Here is a 15,598-nt window from a genome sequence, read left to right on the forward strand (position 1 = left end):
GTGCTGCGCCGCCACAACCGGTAGGAGGATGCCGCTTGGGGCTGCTGGTTGGCTAGGCGCTCTCGGTTACGGCCACCGCACTACTCTTGGTTGAACCGTGGCCGAAGTGGTTGATATGCTGCTGCCAGGCACACATTTTGTGGTCGCCACATGCCCCGAGCACGATCGATAAACGATTCGCGAATTCAAAGTCAGCCGCCATCCAGATCCTTTCCGCCATTCCTTTCCGCTTTCGGAGCATAAAAACGGCTGCATGCAAAACTCGACAGCTCTGTGCGTCTCTTTCTATGATGCGAAGCATGGAAACGTCGAAACACGAAGAAAAACAATGCCGATCGATACCGAACGATGACAGTGGGGCCAATACCACGGAGCAGTGTACAGTTGTAAGTCCACTACTGCAAGCAATCGCTGAAAGTTAATTTCAAAACATTTATACTGTCCACAGAAACCCGACAATATTTGGCAACGATATTCTATTGTTAACTGCAATTGAACGTTAGTCTAGTACCCTAATGATATTAAAATTGTTTATCAATAATCAAAGTTGAAAAAAAAATTCCGAAATGCTGCCATGGTCGAATCGCCCGTTCCCGCAGGGATGCTGTCAGTGGCGGCGGCGTTCGCTCTGTCACCTACGCCATCTTTCAGCATTTCTAAAAAAATACCTGCTTGGGTCCCGCCGCTCGGATTTGTTTGGCGTGTTTCTGCTGGTAAAATACTGTTCTGTTCCCGCCGGAGGTGACGAAAAACGATGGCAGAATATTTGGCATCGATTTTCGGTACCGAAAAGGACAAGTAAGTAGTGCACACAAGATGTGCCTTCCCACTTTCTGTCGTACGGGCAGGACAGGCGTTAATGTTGCCAAACTTGATCGGCTTTGCTTCGTAGGGTCAATTGTTCGTTTTACTTCAAAATCGGAGCCTGCCGTCACGGGGATCGATGTTCGCGCATCCACAACAAGCCAACGTTCTCGCAGACTTGTCTGCTCCAGAACCTGTACGTGAATCCCCAGAACTCAGCCAAATCGGCCGACGGAAGCCATCTGGTTGCCAACGTTTCAGACGAAGAGATGCAAGAACACTACGACAACTTTTTCGAGGACGTGTTTGTGGAGTGTGAGGACAAGTATGGCGAGATCGAGGAAATGAACGTGTGCGACAACCTTGGCGATCACCTGGTCGGCAATGTATACATCAAGTTCCGTCGCGAAGAGGACGCCGAACGTGCCGCCAAGGATTTGAACAATCGCTGGTTCGGCGGAAGACCCGTTTACTCAGAGCTTTCACCGGTTACGGACTTCCGCGAAGCGTGCTGCCGCCAGTACGAGATGGGCGAATGCACTCGCTCCGGGTTCTGCAACTTTATGCACCTAAAACCGATTTCGCGCGAGCTGCGCCGATACTTGTACTCACGCCGTCGCGGACGTTCACGCTCCCGCTCGCGATCGCCTCGTCGTGGTGGTGGTGGCGGGGGTGGAGGTGGCGGGGGCGGTGGTGGTGGCGGAGGTGGTGGTGGCATTGGCGGTGGACATGATCGTTCTCGTGACAGGCGCCGTTCACGCAGCCGGGATAGGAAAAACGATCGGAATGACAACGGTCGCAAGGGGCGATACTGAAATTCAGCAAAAATTTACCTCTTTTTACGCTATAACAAAATGAAGAATGGCTCAACGTGTAGGAAGTTTTCTACAAGTGGAAAAAGCCTGTCATCTTTTTGCATCCGACAAAACTGATTGAACGTGACCGGAACAACCGCCAATCATCGTTTGAACCACAACAAATACACATAGAACTGACAATGTTCAATCTATTGCTAATCTAACTGTAAAGGTAAAAACGGAAATACAAAACACGCGTACAGATCACAAATAAGCCATTTTATTTCCCAGTCAGTGTAGTTATCGTTTCACAGTTGTAGAATACTATAAAAATGAAATTTTCTATACGTTATGTTATCAACCGCGGGGGCTACAAATTCTTGCAACAATTCACAAGGAAACCCGGATGGTCTGTAACCGTTCGAATTGGAATGGGGATTCTCCTGCCCGATCTTGTAGATCTTGAATGTGTGTGATGACATCAAAAAGCGTAGTGGCGTCCACAACATAAAGATGGATGTAAAAACACTACAGCTTATTACGCTGCACAGAAATAGACGAACGATGGGAGAATGATTCTTGTACCGCCCATCGGCCAAATGCAGAGGGTGATGTAAAAGTTATTTTGCCCCTTCGACAACATCAAATATCAGACCATCGAAAACACGGTCTCCTGTAGTGATTTTCTCGATTAAATTTAACTAATTGGTTGACAATTTGCTGACGTTGGTTCATTTAGTACGCGCTAAAATGTTATGATATAAATATACGAGCTAGATATGCTAGAGCATGCCCACGCTGGCCACACCGTCCGCAAAGGGGTTCGGCATATTTGGAATTGTGGATTCTGCCAGTGTAGCAACTAAATGTAAACCTGCTCTGAAGCAAGCGCCTCCGTGAATGGTTTCACAATAACGCTGGTTACGAAGCAGAAGATAAGCCCGAAAAAGATGGAAATAGGAAGCGCTGGCAATGCCTTCCGGAAGATGGCTAGCAAAAGCAGCGTCAGGCAGAGTCCCTATGCGGATACGGAGTGCATAATAAATTAGATTCAATAATTGATTCAGTCTATTTCCGGTGCCATACTTACCACCAAAATAGCAACAAAGCAAGCAATGGTCGTATTCCAATCACCATAGCTGGAAGCTTTACCAACAAGGACGGAGTAGAAGATAAAATCGCCTAATCCTAACTTTATTCCCCCTAAACCAGGAGAAAAATGTAAAAGATAAACAATTGATTGTTCAGGGTGTAAAAATGGTAATGGTAATCAACAATTACTTACTTTCTTCCTGGTCGGCATAAATCGCTACACTCTGTTGTTGAGAGCTATTCGTTTCTGCTGTAACCGTTCGATACTCGGGCCTGGATGGATTATTTGCCATGTTTGCTTGTACTTCAGTTTGAAGAAGACGCGTCACTCGTTCCGATCTTCGAGCGACCCAATCTTCCGTGAATCCGGCCGTTTGGTCTACAATTTTACAACGAACATTGATTATAGTACAAAAACTGATATTACCACACAGTAACAAAAACTATAGTAAACAAAACCGTAAATACAACCCATCACCCATAACCTATAATATCGTATGAATGGGGCAAAGAATAGGGAAAGGAAACAATACTTAAAACGAAAGCAAAATCAGAAAATCATGTACCCCTCGGTAAGCCAAGCGTTCTATCATTGCTTAACATGGCCAGAGGCGTACCTTCTACCGCTCCGTAGCCAACCGTAGGCCTGTTGTTACTTCCACCAGTCGCACCTCCCGTACCAATGGCACGTTCGCCTGAAAGCGATGCGGGGCGTTCGGGGTCTGTGTGCGTTCCCAAGTATGTATACATAATGGTAGCTGAAAATGGCAAAAGAAAATTTAAAAATCTAACGTCCAAAGTGAAATGATTGCAAGAACAAATTACATGAATAGATAAGAGCTGGAAAAATCTGTTCATTGCGCTCTTGAGCTGTTTCGACCAATATCCGGAGAGGCCCCTTCGGAGTAAGTACTGCAATCAAATCTACAAGCACAAGGACAAACACGAAATGAAACGTCGGGCATAGTGGCGGAAGGTCGGTCACATGCACACTTACCCCAGATTGATATCACGGCCAGTACCACCCATGTAGTCCATTCTGGCAGATACTTGATAAATACCAGTGCCATCAACGCAGCAACGAATATGAGGTAACCCTGTTGTAATCGCAATGGTCCGTGCCAGTGGATCGAGATCATGCCCACCACACCAAAGTTCCACACCATTAAGCCCGCAGTAAACCAGTCCATCGGGATGTTATATGCACGAAGGACCTCGAAGAGGTACAGCCCGCTGAAGAGGAAGAGCAGCAGCAGCGACGAAAGGATCAGCCAGCCGTGAATGACCTTATAGCAGCGATGCTTGTAGAGCACAATCAGCAGTATCGTCATTATGACAATCACCGTCATTAGAATGAGCGAGTTTGCCAGTGCATTCCAAATTTTTGTTCCAGTATCATCGGCCAGCTCATGGAAAGGAGTGTAAACTCTAAAATAGCAATCACAATCATTCTAATATGCCATTATTTGGTCGCAATGAGCGCAGCTTACAAGTAAACATCCTTGATGGTGTAAAAGTTGATAGAACTAATAGTGGCCACCACCACCATCATACACAGCGTAACGGGCACAAATAGTTTTATCACATGCTGTGCTCCATATTTGAGTCCCTCCTCATCATTCAGCGCTTGTTCCTGTTCCCGCTGTAGCTGTTGCTGTTGACGTGGGTTTGCGGGGCCCCGCGAAGGGCCCGGCCTACCCCGGCTGTTGCTGTCCCGTATAGTCACTTGTGGGACGGAATCAGTCGTCTTGTGGTGAGAAAATTTCAATGAAGAGTAAAGAACGAAGAATAAAAATAGTAGCATGAGTCACTGCATCGGTCTACCTGTTCCTCTGAACGGCTTACCCCGTAGGAAGGGTGATGTGAATTGCCAGTTTGCTCCGGAGGTATCTTTTGCCAGCGTTTACGCGCTCCCCGACCATCGGCCGCGTCGTGCCCGGTGCTTGATGGCTGATCTATATTGATGTGCCCATCCATTTCTCCAAATACGCGTTAAGAATTGTGTTGATCGTCCTCCAGCCTGCACTGCACCTGTGGCCTCAATCTCACGCCCTTTGATGGCGTCTGGAGCAAAAGTCGCGGATTGTGCAATCCCGCGACCGATGAGCAGACCTATTTAAACCACTTAAACCGATAGCATTTGCGACATCGTTTCACAATTGTGCTCGAAGAGTACTAAAACACTAGCGACAGTGAAATAATAGCAGCATATGCGTTGGCTGCTTGTTCTTTTCTTTGAAATCCTGGGACTTGCGATGGAGCTAGTTGTCAAAACACTTGGGTGCTACACACATACACACGCGGCTGGTTGCTTATTTGCAGCGTTACACTTTCTCCCGGGGAAGCGTAACGCCCTTAGCGTTACGCCGCGTAATAGTATTAAATAGTTACCGAAGGGGTTGGGGAAACAATAGGCATGAGTAACATATACCATTGTTTTTATTGACGCTTTTGTTTCTGCAGTTACAAGCCGTTATGTCCTTAATGTTTATATATTCTACATTTTAAATCGCTTTTCTGTTTCTTCCCTACGGTTCGTCAACGAATTCAGCTACCATTTCAGCGACAATAGCGTCAATGCTTTTAGATGAATCATTGCCATTCTCAGTTTCTGAAAGTTTTGCTTTCTTTGGAGAGCTAGGATCGGTTTCGATTTCTTTCTCTTCTTGGCGCATCGGAGTTTCAACGATATTTTCACTGTGGTCTACCGCCGGTCCACTGTCTAGCGGAATTACGACTACATCATCATCGTCTGAATCTTTCAACGGTATAACTTCAATCCTGTCATCCTCATCGCTGTCTTCGATGGATACGACGGAAGATTCTATAATTTTTTCGTCATCGGTGGTGGAATGAATCACACCTTCGTTTTCATTCAGCACTGCAGGCGCTTCTTTCGCGGAATTCTTTTCTGGTTGATCAACTGATATAATGCTTACTTCTTCCACCCATCCCTGGGGCTCTTCATGTATCGCGTTTTCCTCAATATCAGACCCCTCTATATCGCTGGCTTCCGTTACTGCAAGCGATTCGTTAATTTCACCTTCGCTGTCGTCTAAGATATCATTCGACTTGGTAGGCGATTGCTTCGATGGCAATGGTCTTTTCTTGGATGACTCCGTGCAGGTGCCAATAACTTCTTGCTGGCCATTCGAGGGTTGCTGGATTATTTGCACCTTAGCGAGGGACGCCAGTGGGTGTTTCTCCTTATTGGCTAGTGCATCCTTTATAGCTGCTTGATCGGCAGGAAAATATAACGTTTCCTTCCATGGATGCATTATTAGTTCCATCGTGCGAGCCAGCTCGTTGGCACAAGAACGCACTGCCGCACTCGGGTCATGTGTTTGAAATGCTTTAAATATCTCTCCAGCATACTGCAACGGCGGAGGACAATGATGGTGCGGATTAACGATGAGAGCTGCGAAGGAGCGGAGCAAAGCGATACGTGTCTCGTGTTCTCTGTACAGTCCCGTCGACTGACTTTGGTTGGTTACGAGTGAAAAGCACAAAGGAACTATTTTCTCTTGTAGCAATTTATGGGTGACGGGTTTAATGAAGCATCCCGCAGATTGCAAAATACTGGACAAGCAAACTAATGCTCCTTGGCAGAGAATTTCATTTCCAGCGTCTACCAATTGTTCCTTGCTTTCCGCAGATGTACTTCCGCTTGCGTAGGCCTGATTTAACGCAGTCGCCGCATTCTGTTCCTTTTGCAATTTTCTTTTGGCTTTTGACGAAAGGCGTTTCTGGCTACCGGCGTCGATTTTGAGCATCACTTCCGCTTCGTACGGTGTTATATCCCGTATGATCTGCTCCAGAATGGGTTCATTTACGGTCTCTATGCAACTACCGTAACGCAGAGTTTCGCACCACAACCCAATGCTTCGGTATAACTTGGTGCGCAGCAGTATAAAATTCTTCTTTCGGCCATACAACCTGCCTGCAGGATGTTGTGTAGCACGGAGACATTTTACAAAGGCCGTACATATGAGGTCAGCATACATAAACATATGGCTGCCAAGCGTCAACACTAGCCCATCAAACACTGCCAACAATCCTCGCTGGATTACCGGAAGATATGTTCCGTAAGCAATATTTTCGACGATTGGGTTTTGATTCATCGCCCCACAGGTAACGGACAGGCCACGGAGAATCAGATTTACTGCCCTGAACGGTGCGATTGGTTTCGGCACGGGGTAGGCGCCGATGATAGCTTGCTGGAGAAAGAGAATCAAGTTGTTAGTACGTGTAACGATCAGCTGAGCTGCGGCCAGTGGATCGTCCTGCGATGATAGCGGCCGAAATTTGAAGCATTCCAGTTCCGTTTCCTCGTCGAAGGTTTCGGGCGTATGGGCAAATATTCTGTTAAGCAAATCATGAACAGTATCAATCAACTTTCGGTAGTACTCTTCCCAGGTTTTTTTGTGCAGTGTTCCATGCTGTCCTCCGCCGCGTATCTGCTGTAGTAACAGTAAACATTCCGCTACACTGACCGCAGTTTCCCGATCGGTCGTATCCACCAATGAGTAAAGAAACTGCTCGATGCGGGATTTCAATGACCCGCACACACCGGCGTAGTGTCGCATTGCTAGCGCAAGAAAGGCCAACACTGATGGTACGACGGGCTTTTTGAGAGTGGAACCAATAGGCTCCAGCATTGTCGCTAAACTACTGACAAACAGTTTGCGAATGTCTGAAGAATGAAGCGACTTGAGCAGAAGCTTTTGTAACACCGTGAAGCTTAAAGAAACCGACTGTGTGGATCCTCCTTGGGTGTAAACCTTCACGCACATGTTTATGTAGTGCTGTGCCTTTTCTTCCAAGATATCATTTGGGCAGTTGGGAACTAGATCGCAGAGGGCTCTAAGTGCTTTGTCACGTGAGTTTGCATTGGCGAGTAATGAGCTGATGTTGGCGAGAATTGCTTCCAAGTCATTTTGAGGCTGAAGAAAATCAGAGGTGACATCAGTAAACTCGAGAGACGCAAATCCAGGAGCACATTACACTTACGTCGGTCCAAAAAGTTTGATGTTCCTCAAGACTGGAGAGAAATGATGAAAGCAAATGGCCATCCGCTGATTGCACCGCCGAGCTAAACAGTTGACCCACTCCTTCCATCGCTGTTTATACGAATATTACGAATAAATTTAACCACAAAATCTCGTCCTGCACGTGTACCGGCGAGAAACATAAACACCGGCAATGTCTGACGAATGACAGCACGGCAGGGTCGCCTCGTTTGCCATTATGACAGATAGACGTTCATGTTGTGTGCATGTTTCGAAAGCGGGATTACGGTTTCTTCCATAAGAAGATTTTTGTGCGCCAATGTTCTCCATGCAGATTTGTTTGCTAAATCGGTATCCTTCTCGACTTTACCTTATTCAGTGTCTTGTATTCTTGCATGCCGTCACAGACACCGTTTATTCATTTATCGGTTTATTAACCCATCCATTCTTAAGCCGGTCTCCTGCTTTATGTTGTCTCGTCAGTTGTGATTAGTTATAATATTTAGTCTAAGATATACTCGGATGTTAACAATCAGCTGTTAACTCTTACCACGGAAGTAAATAAATCAGTTTTTTGCTGCAATTCCAGAACTATAGTACATCCAACTCTTTAATATTTAATTTCGTTTTAGAGTAAATGGGCCCGTTAACTATTTAGGGTTTACACTGCCATTCTGCGATACGTTGATGCCGGTAAGTCGGGACAGGGTAAGTTTAGTTTGCAGCTTTCAAACACTATTTTAAGTGCTGAGCTATGGCATTCGTGTAGAGCTTTAGTTTCTGAGCTCTTTTATTTTATCTTCAAGCTCAAACTTCCACCGCATGTAGGCCACCTTCATACGGTCCCATACATTTTCAAATGAGTCCATAGCCGGCCTGACATCAAGCAGGGCGAATTTGTATTTTTCGTCAACCATTCCTCCATCGTAATAGTCGATGACGTAGCGTACATCCTTTCCGCAACGGTCAATGATCCAATCGTGGCGATCGAAAGGCAACTCGTATCCCATCAAGTTGCGTATTCTCGCGCGAGGACTATATTCGGTCGCTTTGCCGCCGAAGCTTTTCAATCGTGGGTTTCCGCATTCGCGTACATGCAACGCTTCCCACTTCAAAACCTCCTGCCAAGCTTGCTCGTTGTTGGCGTTGTGTATCTTGATTATGTCGTCCATATCTTTGGGAGCAATATCATCCTTCTGCCAGCGCCAGCCTTTACGGAGCATCGCATTCCAGAACATCTGTTGACTCGGGTAGAGCCAAAATTCTTGCTTTCCATCGGTTGTTACCTTAGGAATCGAGGACACCTGGCGTTCGGTTGGTAGTGGGAACGGCTGTCCTGGAGATGGGTTTTGATTGCCGGGTGGCATCATATTCAGCGGATTTACCTCGCTACCGTCGTGCTTAACTGGGCACTCCGATATAAGCACGGGTTGCTCTTTGGGTGGCTGCTTTTGGTGCATTGGGCATTCCGGCGGCGGATTTACTCCCATTGTATGTTTAATACCCATGTCAGGGTGTCCATTCGGCAACGCTGCTTCTTCCCCTTTTACGGCGGCATTTGGGACAATATTCGAAGCAACCAGTTCGGCTGCCGACACCGTGTTTCCCATTGCTGGGAAAGCCAAAAAAGATCAGCATAAGACCATGCGCACCGTGTACGTTACATAACTGAGAATATCCAATAATTGTAAATCAACGTTCGTGAAATGCTGGCTTACCTTTTAGCTACCGCGAGCTTTTCCCAGAGCACCAGTTTGTTTCGAACAGTATTAAATAAGGAAAAATTTCTCAGTTTTCATAAGTTCGTCGTCCTAAGTGAGAAAAGTGTTTTGACATACGCACGATTCATTTGACAGCACCATTTGAAAGAACATACTTTTTATAGCATATCGCAATTCTTATAGCATATTTGTTCAATAGCAATAAGCATGCAATTTCTTTAACATGCAAAGGGCACGATGCCAATAGTGTGCTCAAAGTCATAAATTGCATCTTAGTAAAAAAAAGTTTTAATTATTCTAAACATTTAATAATCGAAAACCAGTCGTAATCAGTATGAAGCATACCAACCGCAACTCATAAACACAGTTAGCGTTACAACCGTTATATTTATTAAAACTATTTTACAGTGATGCGCTGAAATTGTAATATTTTTGTAGCAGTTGCGAAGCGCAGGAAAACAGAAACAAGTAAATTGTATTATGACTCTAGTTCATGTACGAATCTATGTCGTTAAGTACGCCATTACAAGTTTCGAAAACTTCGTTTGATTTAATTTGCGAATGTTGTAAGTTCTGGTATTTTACACATTTGTGGTTTGGTTGTTTGATATTGTACCGTTCGACATGTAGTAAAACAACCAAAATGTTTGTATCAAAATTCTTTTTTGTGAAACGCGTTCTGTATATGAACACAGCTGTGGTTGTAATCCAGCCTAAGCCGGTCTTATCAGAATTAAGAGCAGACCGAAAATAAACGCTTCAGGAACCAAAAACTGATAATGGTTATCATATGGTTATAATGGTTATAGCTCGCTTCTCAACTTCAAATATACAAATACAGCACTGCATGAGATTTGGTTTAATGGTGTCAACTAATATTGTATCATACCGCTTGTTTTAACGTCTGGGTGACTTTAAATCATTTTACAATGGTGTTAATTTAAAGCATGTTCATCACAGAAACGATATAAATATCTCTGTGTGCTTCAGGCAGCTTCAACTTAAACCTGTTATTTCTACCTAGCAACTGAGACTGGTCAGCTCCGTCATATTCCTAAATGCATAGCGATACGACCACCTCTCATCCACTCAGCTCGGTAAGCACAGATTCCGCGTTTTCCGTAACATCACGTTTATAAGCACATGGTCAACGCATCGACAACCGCGCCTGCAATGTAGGTTATTGTTTGTGGCGAGGGAATGAGAGTGAAAAAATAGCAAAGTAAAATGAAGCCAGAATGGTCCTGTGTTTGGCATTATGCGCATTCTAACGCGGGCTTACACGTGACTACGGCTATATACAAATTAGGGATTCGGTTTCTTTCACAACTGGTGTAACATTTGGACCGTGTAGGTTCATGTCTTTGAGGGAAATTGAAACGGAATACATTGGAATATAGCGCAATACAGAGGAAAAGGCAAGATTAAGAGATAAAGTATTGAAAGCATTTTTTTTAATTTTTTGCATTAAATAACTATAGTGTAGTCTTTAACTCTGAATGCCTACATTCCGCGCACGCACTGGGCGCTACATTTCAGATTTGAAACGAATCTCGTTTTTTCACTTCAGCATTGTGAAGTGATAAAAAAAGTTGTTTAATACAGTTGTACAGACTGATTGTGTAACTTGTCTGGTCGACATTTCGGGTAGCAATCATAATATGAGATTTCGTCGAGTCACCCCGGGGCATGTGTTTGATTGATAAGAACCTTGTGAGTGTGCGTGTGTTCCCATGCTGACCACTGATACATATGGGAACTATTGCCGTACTTCGTACCATCCGTTACTTGCACAACAAGTATTTTTATTCATTTTATATTCCACTTCTGGAGCTGTAAGCAGTTGTATTTATTAAATAAGAGTGCTTGTAGTAGCTTATCGGTTTTTTCGGTTTCGGAAAGAAAACTTAGGTTTAAGTGCAGACTTTTACCTTTCTTAGCCTAACGAAGTTTAGTTAACAAAAAATATTTGATCAAGCAATAGAAAACAGGATGGATGGATTTTACAGGATCGGTGTATGAGGAAGGATGTTAGAAATGGAGGCGCATGGTACTTTTGCTTGTGGAAGATTCATAGAATTTTTCACGAATGACTAAGATTTCATTATTAAACGCATTGTACAGGTTTCTTAACGTGTGGACGAAAAATAGCTACTCGTGACCGATCTGTTTTCGTTCAACAGAGGCATGATAAAGATTATGAATCACCTTGCCCGACTGTGATCGTCAGTAATAAACGTGTCAAACTTCGTCTGACCTTCGGGAAGGTCGTTTGCGATGCCTGTTTGGTTTTCTGTAATAATATTAGTTTACCACAGGTGTTACTTTATTGTGATATAGTCACGCTTACTCATAAACAAAAGTCAATGCGCTTCAAGGAGCGCTAACGATCTTTCGATAAATAACTCAGATTTTCAGCGTTTTCGCAATCTGTCAGACAAAAGAAAGAGTTTACCTTATCGGTAATGTTCAGAGCATTGCAGGGAAACAATAAACCAGCAGACGATATGGCAACGAAAACGACTTAACACAGTCAAGAGAGGTTGCGATAACATATACATACTGCTGTGCATTTGTAGCAAATGCGATTGTAAATGGTCCACGGTGTCATACTGTGAAGAAGTTCAAGGTATTAAAGTAAAGTTGGAAGACTCACATGCTTTACATTGCTGCGTTACATGTGTAAAGTAAAGTAAATAAAACTGCAACATGTAACAGCAAACACCGGTAGACTCAGTGAAGCAAACGTATTTAAAATTCTTAGTCGATAGCGCGATTGAAGTTTCCTTATACAGAATACTCGATAAGCACACAACCCACGGCGTGACACTCGAAAAGAAAGATATACATTAGAAACTTGGTCTATAGCCGATAACCGGCACCGGCGCTAGACTATCGACTAAGTAGGTATTGACGTCACGTACACGTGACGCCGTACAGTTTGAGCACCTCGTTTTACCGGGCAACCAACAGGTGAGGGCATGAAATAAACTCTCCTTATCGTGCCCTTTAACCTTTGCCATGGAGCTTAACATGCAGAAACCTTAACAGCCATGTTCTACAGCGTGATCGCGTACCACAGAAACGCCTCAATTAACGAAAAATCAAATAGAAATCAATGTTTCCGGTAATCGACCGTCAAGGGCTTTTATTGTCAAATTGTTAAACTAGACTCTTACAGATTGACTCCTATCGAAAAAAAACGAAAAGCGTACGATAAACGTTTTTCAGCCAAATGTTTCCTCAATGTGTCGACAAAACCTGTAAGGACACGGTCCGCCAGGCAGAACAAAATCACCAACGTCGCATCAAGTTAAGTTGTCCTCAATTCTAATTTCCAGAACACTGATTCTTACTTATTTTACGAAAAAAATATTATTAGTATCACCATCTTTGCCAACATTTGTTACAGCAACACGCTGGAATCCGTGCGTGCCCAGCAACGAAGTTGCTACTCAGCTTCGCTGGCACTATGTGCAACTTCCACTCAAGATTCTGAAATGGCGTTCAACGCCCTTTCGGGTTTTGCCAGAAACAAAACTGCACTCTCAATGCTAGCTCGATGGCATCGCTAATAGTTATATTAATAAAGTAAATGCTAATCTTATAACTGCTGCATTATTTGAGTGTGATCATTTGATTAACATTAACTTTTTGCACTACGTTTCCACTGTGCCCATTTCGACGTAAATAATAATTTCCAACGTAGTTTAGGCATTCGGAAAAAGGTCCCAAACTCTGGGCTTTCCTCAAAATGTTTACGACCAACATTTCCGTACGAAATTAGATGACCACAGCCACGAACCGTCGCTCCTTAATCGTCGAATGTTGCCTCCAATAGTAGACCACAAAACTGTTGATAGCCTTTGGTAAGTGTTGTGAGCACGATTTTGGTTTTTGAAAGGTTATCGCCGCGGGTATGAGTAGAATGTAAGAAAAAGAAACGGCAGGTTGGGGAGCAACCACAGCTAAAATGGATCGTAGTATTCTTTTGGTCCTGCTCGAGGAATCGGTTTACAGTTGCTTAAAATGTTGGTCTAAAATTGTTACAAATGAAGTACGCTATGACTTATTAATTAACCGTCCGAAATTCCACGGCCTACTTGGTACTGCAAAGTTTTCACCAATCGGTGATCAACCAAATTAGCGTTAATTTACGTTTCGGGTCATACGAGACTAGTTTTCATAGTATCCGCATTGACGGTCACGTTGACTTCTGGAGATGGGCGCTGAGCTCTCGCGCCTGGATACAAGTCTTGGCAGTTATTGTTGGTATGGCCGCTTCCGATCGCAACGGTAGAAACCACTTCTCAGCAGCACCCAAAGGTAAATGACATTACGTGACATTGAAAGAACGTGTTTTGTATTCCTTGACTTTTCTCGCTCCTTCTTTCTCTCTCTCTCTCTCTCTCTCTCTTTGCAATCTGGCTGATGTGTCGTGGCGCGCGACTAGCACAACAATATACCAGAGAACGCGCCGCGAACACGTGCATCGCGCGCTATTATGGCGTGTCTGGGTTTTTTCTTTCGTTTTTGTGTTTTTCTTACTTCATAAAGAGATATCCAATTTCCTTGTCCCACCCGTCACGTTCAAGCGAGTACAAACTTAATTTTTAATGCCGATGCTTTGGGTCTGCCCTAATGCAAAGCCGGTTTCTTTCCAGCGCTGTGGAGAATACAATGTTGCGAAGAAGCTGTGGCTAACTGTAGCGAAATGCATTGCAGAAGTTGTGTTCCAAGAAGGAACCGAGCGATTAGCATTATTGCATAGATCACATATTAATATGATCATTTTTCACATTAGACTTGCGCCTTTGGCGTGAACTTTAGAAAGTTCATTGCATTTTTATATTGCTTCAACATACAAATGCTGAGAATTGTTAAACACCAGGTAAACTAGTTGATCTGTCGTGTCTCAAACAAAAGCGAAACTCGACCCGCCATAATTAAGTTCTGTTAAGTATGAATTCCGATCCGTCTGATCGCAGAATCGATCCACAGAAATACAACAGCCGTTCGTGAGGGGCATCGACTTACCTACTTTATTGCTGGGAATTTGTAGTTCGCAACTCGGAAATTCTTATCTTATCGGATGTAATCTACCACCCCGACATCGCGTGGATCACGAGGACGGCCGGTTTTTTTTTCTTCAAACTAGAATAGCTGTGCATTCATATTTTTTATCATTTTCAAACGCCTTTTACAGCAATATTAAAACGAATAACGTTGACCGTCGTAGTATTCCGAAGGCAGGTTACTATTACATTGATCGAATGTGGGAAAGAAACCAACAACGCATATTGGTGTAACTCTTGACTCTGACTCATCGGCGTTCGGACCGTTGACCCCGATGGGCGCGTCGCCAACATGTCACGAAAGTGATTGTCTCAACGTGCGAACGGGTGAAATATCTTACGATCTGCGGTTCTACCTTAACGATCGATCATTGTCGGTTATCGGGTTGCCTCGTTGCACCAAAGCTCGAGTAACAGACCGCTCTGCTATAATGTCCGAACATCACTTCACACTAGAATGTGCCCGCGAATCTACGAATCGCGCAATAAATTAGCTTACTCACCACACAGCGGTGCAGGATGGATTCCTCAGGAATCGTTGTTTGATTAGACACCGAGGTCTGTTTGCTTTTCCCGTATTTTGTATACACGAAAAGAGGTCGGCGCGTGACGCGTCACATGTCGGAGAGGCGACGCTTCCTTACAAGCCAATATGCTCATGGTTCGGACACGTGTGTTGCTCTGCGGGTGCTCTGTCACCGTATCGGCTTTCCACCTAAGATGTTGACTAATCTCTACTAGCTTCTACTTGCAGGGCGTTGAAAACTCAAAGTAAAAAAGTAAAGTAAAATCAAGGCTGTCGCGTTTGTAGCAGGCTGACGCTAGACAATTCCATTCCGCCCGAGTGTTGAGGTTCTGCAAAAACGGTAAATGCATGCAAAAGTGGGTGTATAGGCCACCGTTGACCTTTCCGGCAGCGCGATGTGGACATCCGCGTGATCGAACTCGGTAATCAGCAAACGGCCGACAGTGCGGAATGGAAACCAAACAAATGTCCACACGGACGGACGGGGGTCATGGTGTGCGATACGCCATTGGAAAATACATAACACTTCACAGCCAACGGCTGTGCCCTGGCGGGTGGCGAACACTTTCCGCGA

General features: G+C 44.4%; 4 protein-coding genes across 5 annotated transcripts; 1 reads left to right on the forward strand and 3 right to left on the reverse strand.

Moving 5' to 3' along the window:
* The first annotated feature begins 667 nt into the window (after positions 1-667).
* LOC131211995 (splicing factor U2af 38 kDa subunit) lies at positions 668-1,863 on the forward strand. Its single transcript, XM_058205704.1, has 2 exons — positions 668-798; positions 893-1,863. The coding sequence occupies exons 1-2, from the start codon at positions 755-757 to the stop codon at positions 1,617-1,619; spliced, it is 771 nt and encodes a 256-aa protein (XP_058061687.1). The 5' UTR covers positions 668-754; the 3' UTR covers positions 1,620-1,863.
* Positions 1,864-1,865: 2 nt separating this feature from the next.
* On the reverse strand, positions 1,866-4,921 carry LOC131211994 (presenilin-2). Of its 2 annotated transcripts, none has more exons than XM_058205702.1 (8): positions 4,539-4,921; positions 4,184-4,440; positions 3,691-4,121; positions 3,519-3,617; positions 3,260-3,451; positions 2,887-3,072; positions 2,692-2,804; positions 1,866-2,619 (listed from the first exon to the last, which is right to left on the reverse strand). In XM_058205702.1, exons 1-8 carry the CDS (start codon positions 4,668-4,670, stop codon positions 2,464-2,466), a joined length of 1,566 nt encoding a protein of 521 aa, XP_058061685.1. In that variant the 5' UTR covers positions 4,671-4,921; the 3' UTR covers positions 1,866-2,463. The 2 variants fall into 2 exon arrangements, with proteins under 2 accessions (XP_058061685.1, XP_058061686.1); XM_058205703.1 differs by having other exon boundaries at positions 3,311-3,451; positions 4,518-4,921.
* A 199-nt stretch (positions 4,922-5,120) lies between these two features.
* LOC131211820 (proline-, glutamic acid- and leucine-rich protein 1-like) lies at positions 5,121-7,843 on the reverse strand. The gene is made up of 2 exons (XM_058205451.1): positions 7,704-7,843; positions 5,121-7,636 (listed from the first exon to the last, which is right to left on the reverse strand). Exons 1-2 carry the CDS (start codon positions 7,809-7,811, stop codon positions 5,222-5,224), a joined length of 2,523 nt encoding a protein of 840 aa, XP_058061434.1. The 5' UTR covers positions 7,812-7,843; the 3' UTR covers positions 5,121-5,221.
* Positions 7,844-7,914: 71 nt separating this feature from the next.
* On the reverse strand, positions 7,915-9,552 carry LOC131211821 (holocytochrome c-type synthase). The gene is made up of 2 exons (XM_058205452.1): positions 9,421-9,552; positions 7,915-9,314 (listed from the first exon to the last, which is right to left on the reverse strand). The coding sequence occupies exon 2, from the start codon at positions 9,310-9,312 to the stop codon at positions 8,476-8,478; it is 837 nt and encodes a 278-aa protein (XP_058061435.1). The 5' UTR covers positions 9,313-9,314; positions 9,421-9,552; the 3' UTR covers positions 7,915-8,475.
* Positions 9,553-15,598: the final 6,046 nt, after the last annotated feature.

This window comes from Anopheles bellator, chromosome 2 (assembly GCF_943735745.2).
Source record: "Anopheles bellator chromosome 2, idAnoBellAS_SP24_06.2, whole genome shotgun sequence".
Lineage (NCBI taxonomy): Eukaryota > Metazoa > Arthropoda > Insecta > Diptera > Culicidae > Anopheles > Anopheles bellator.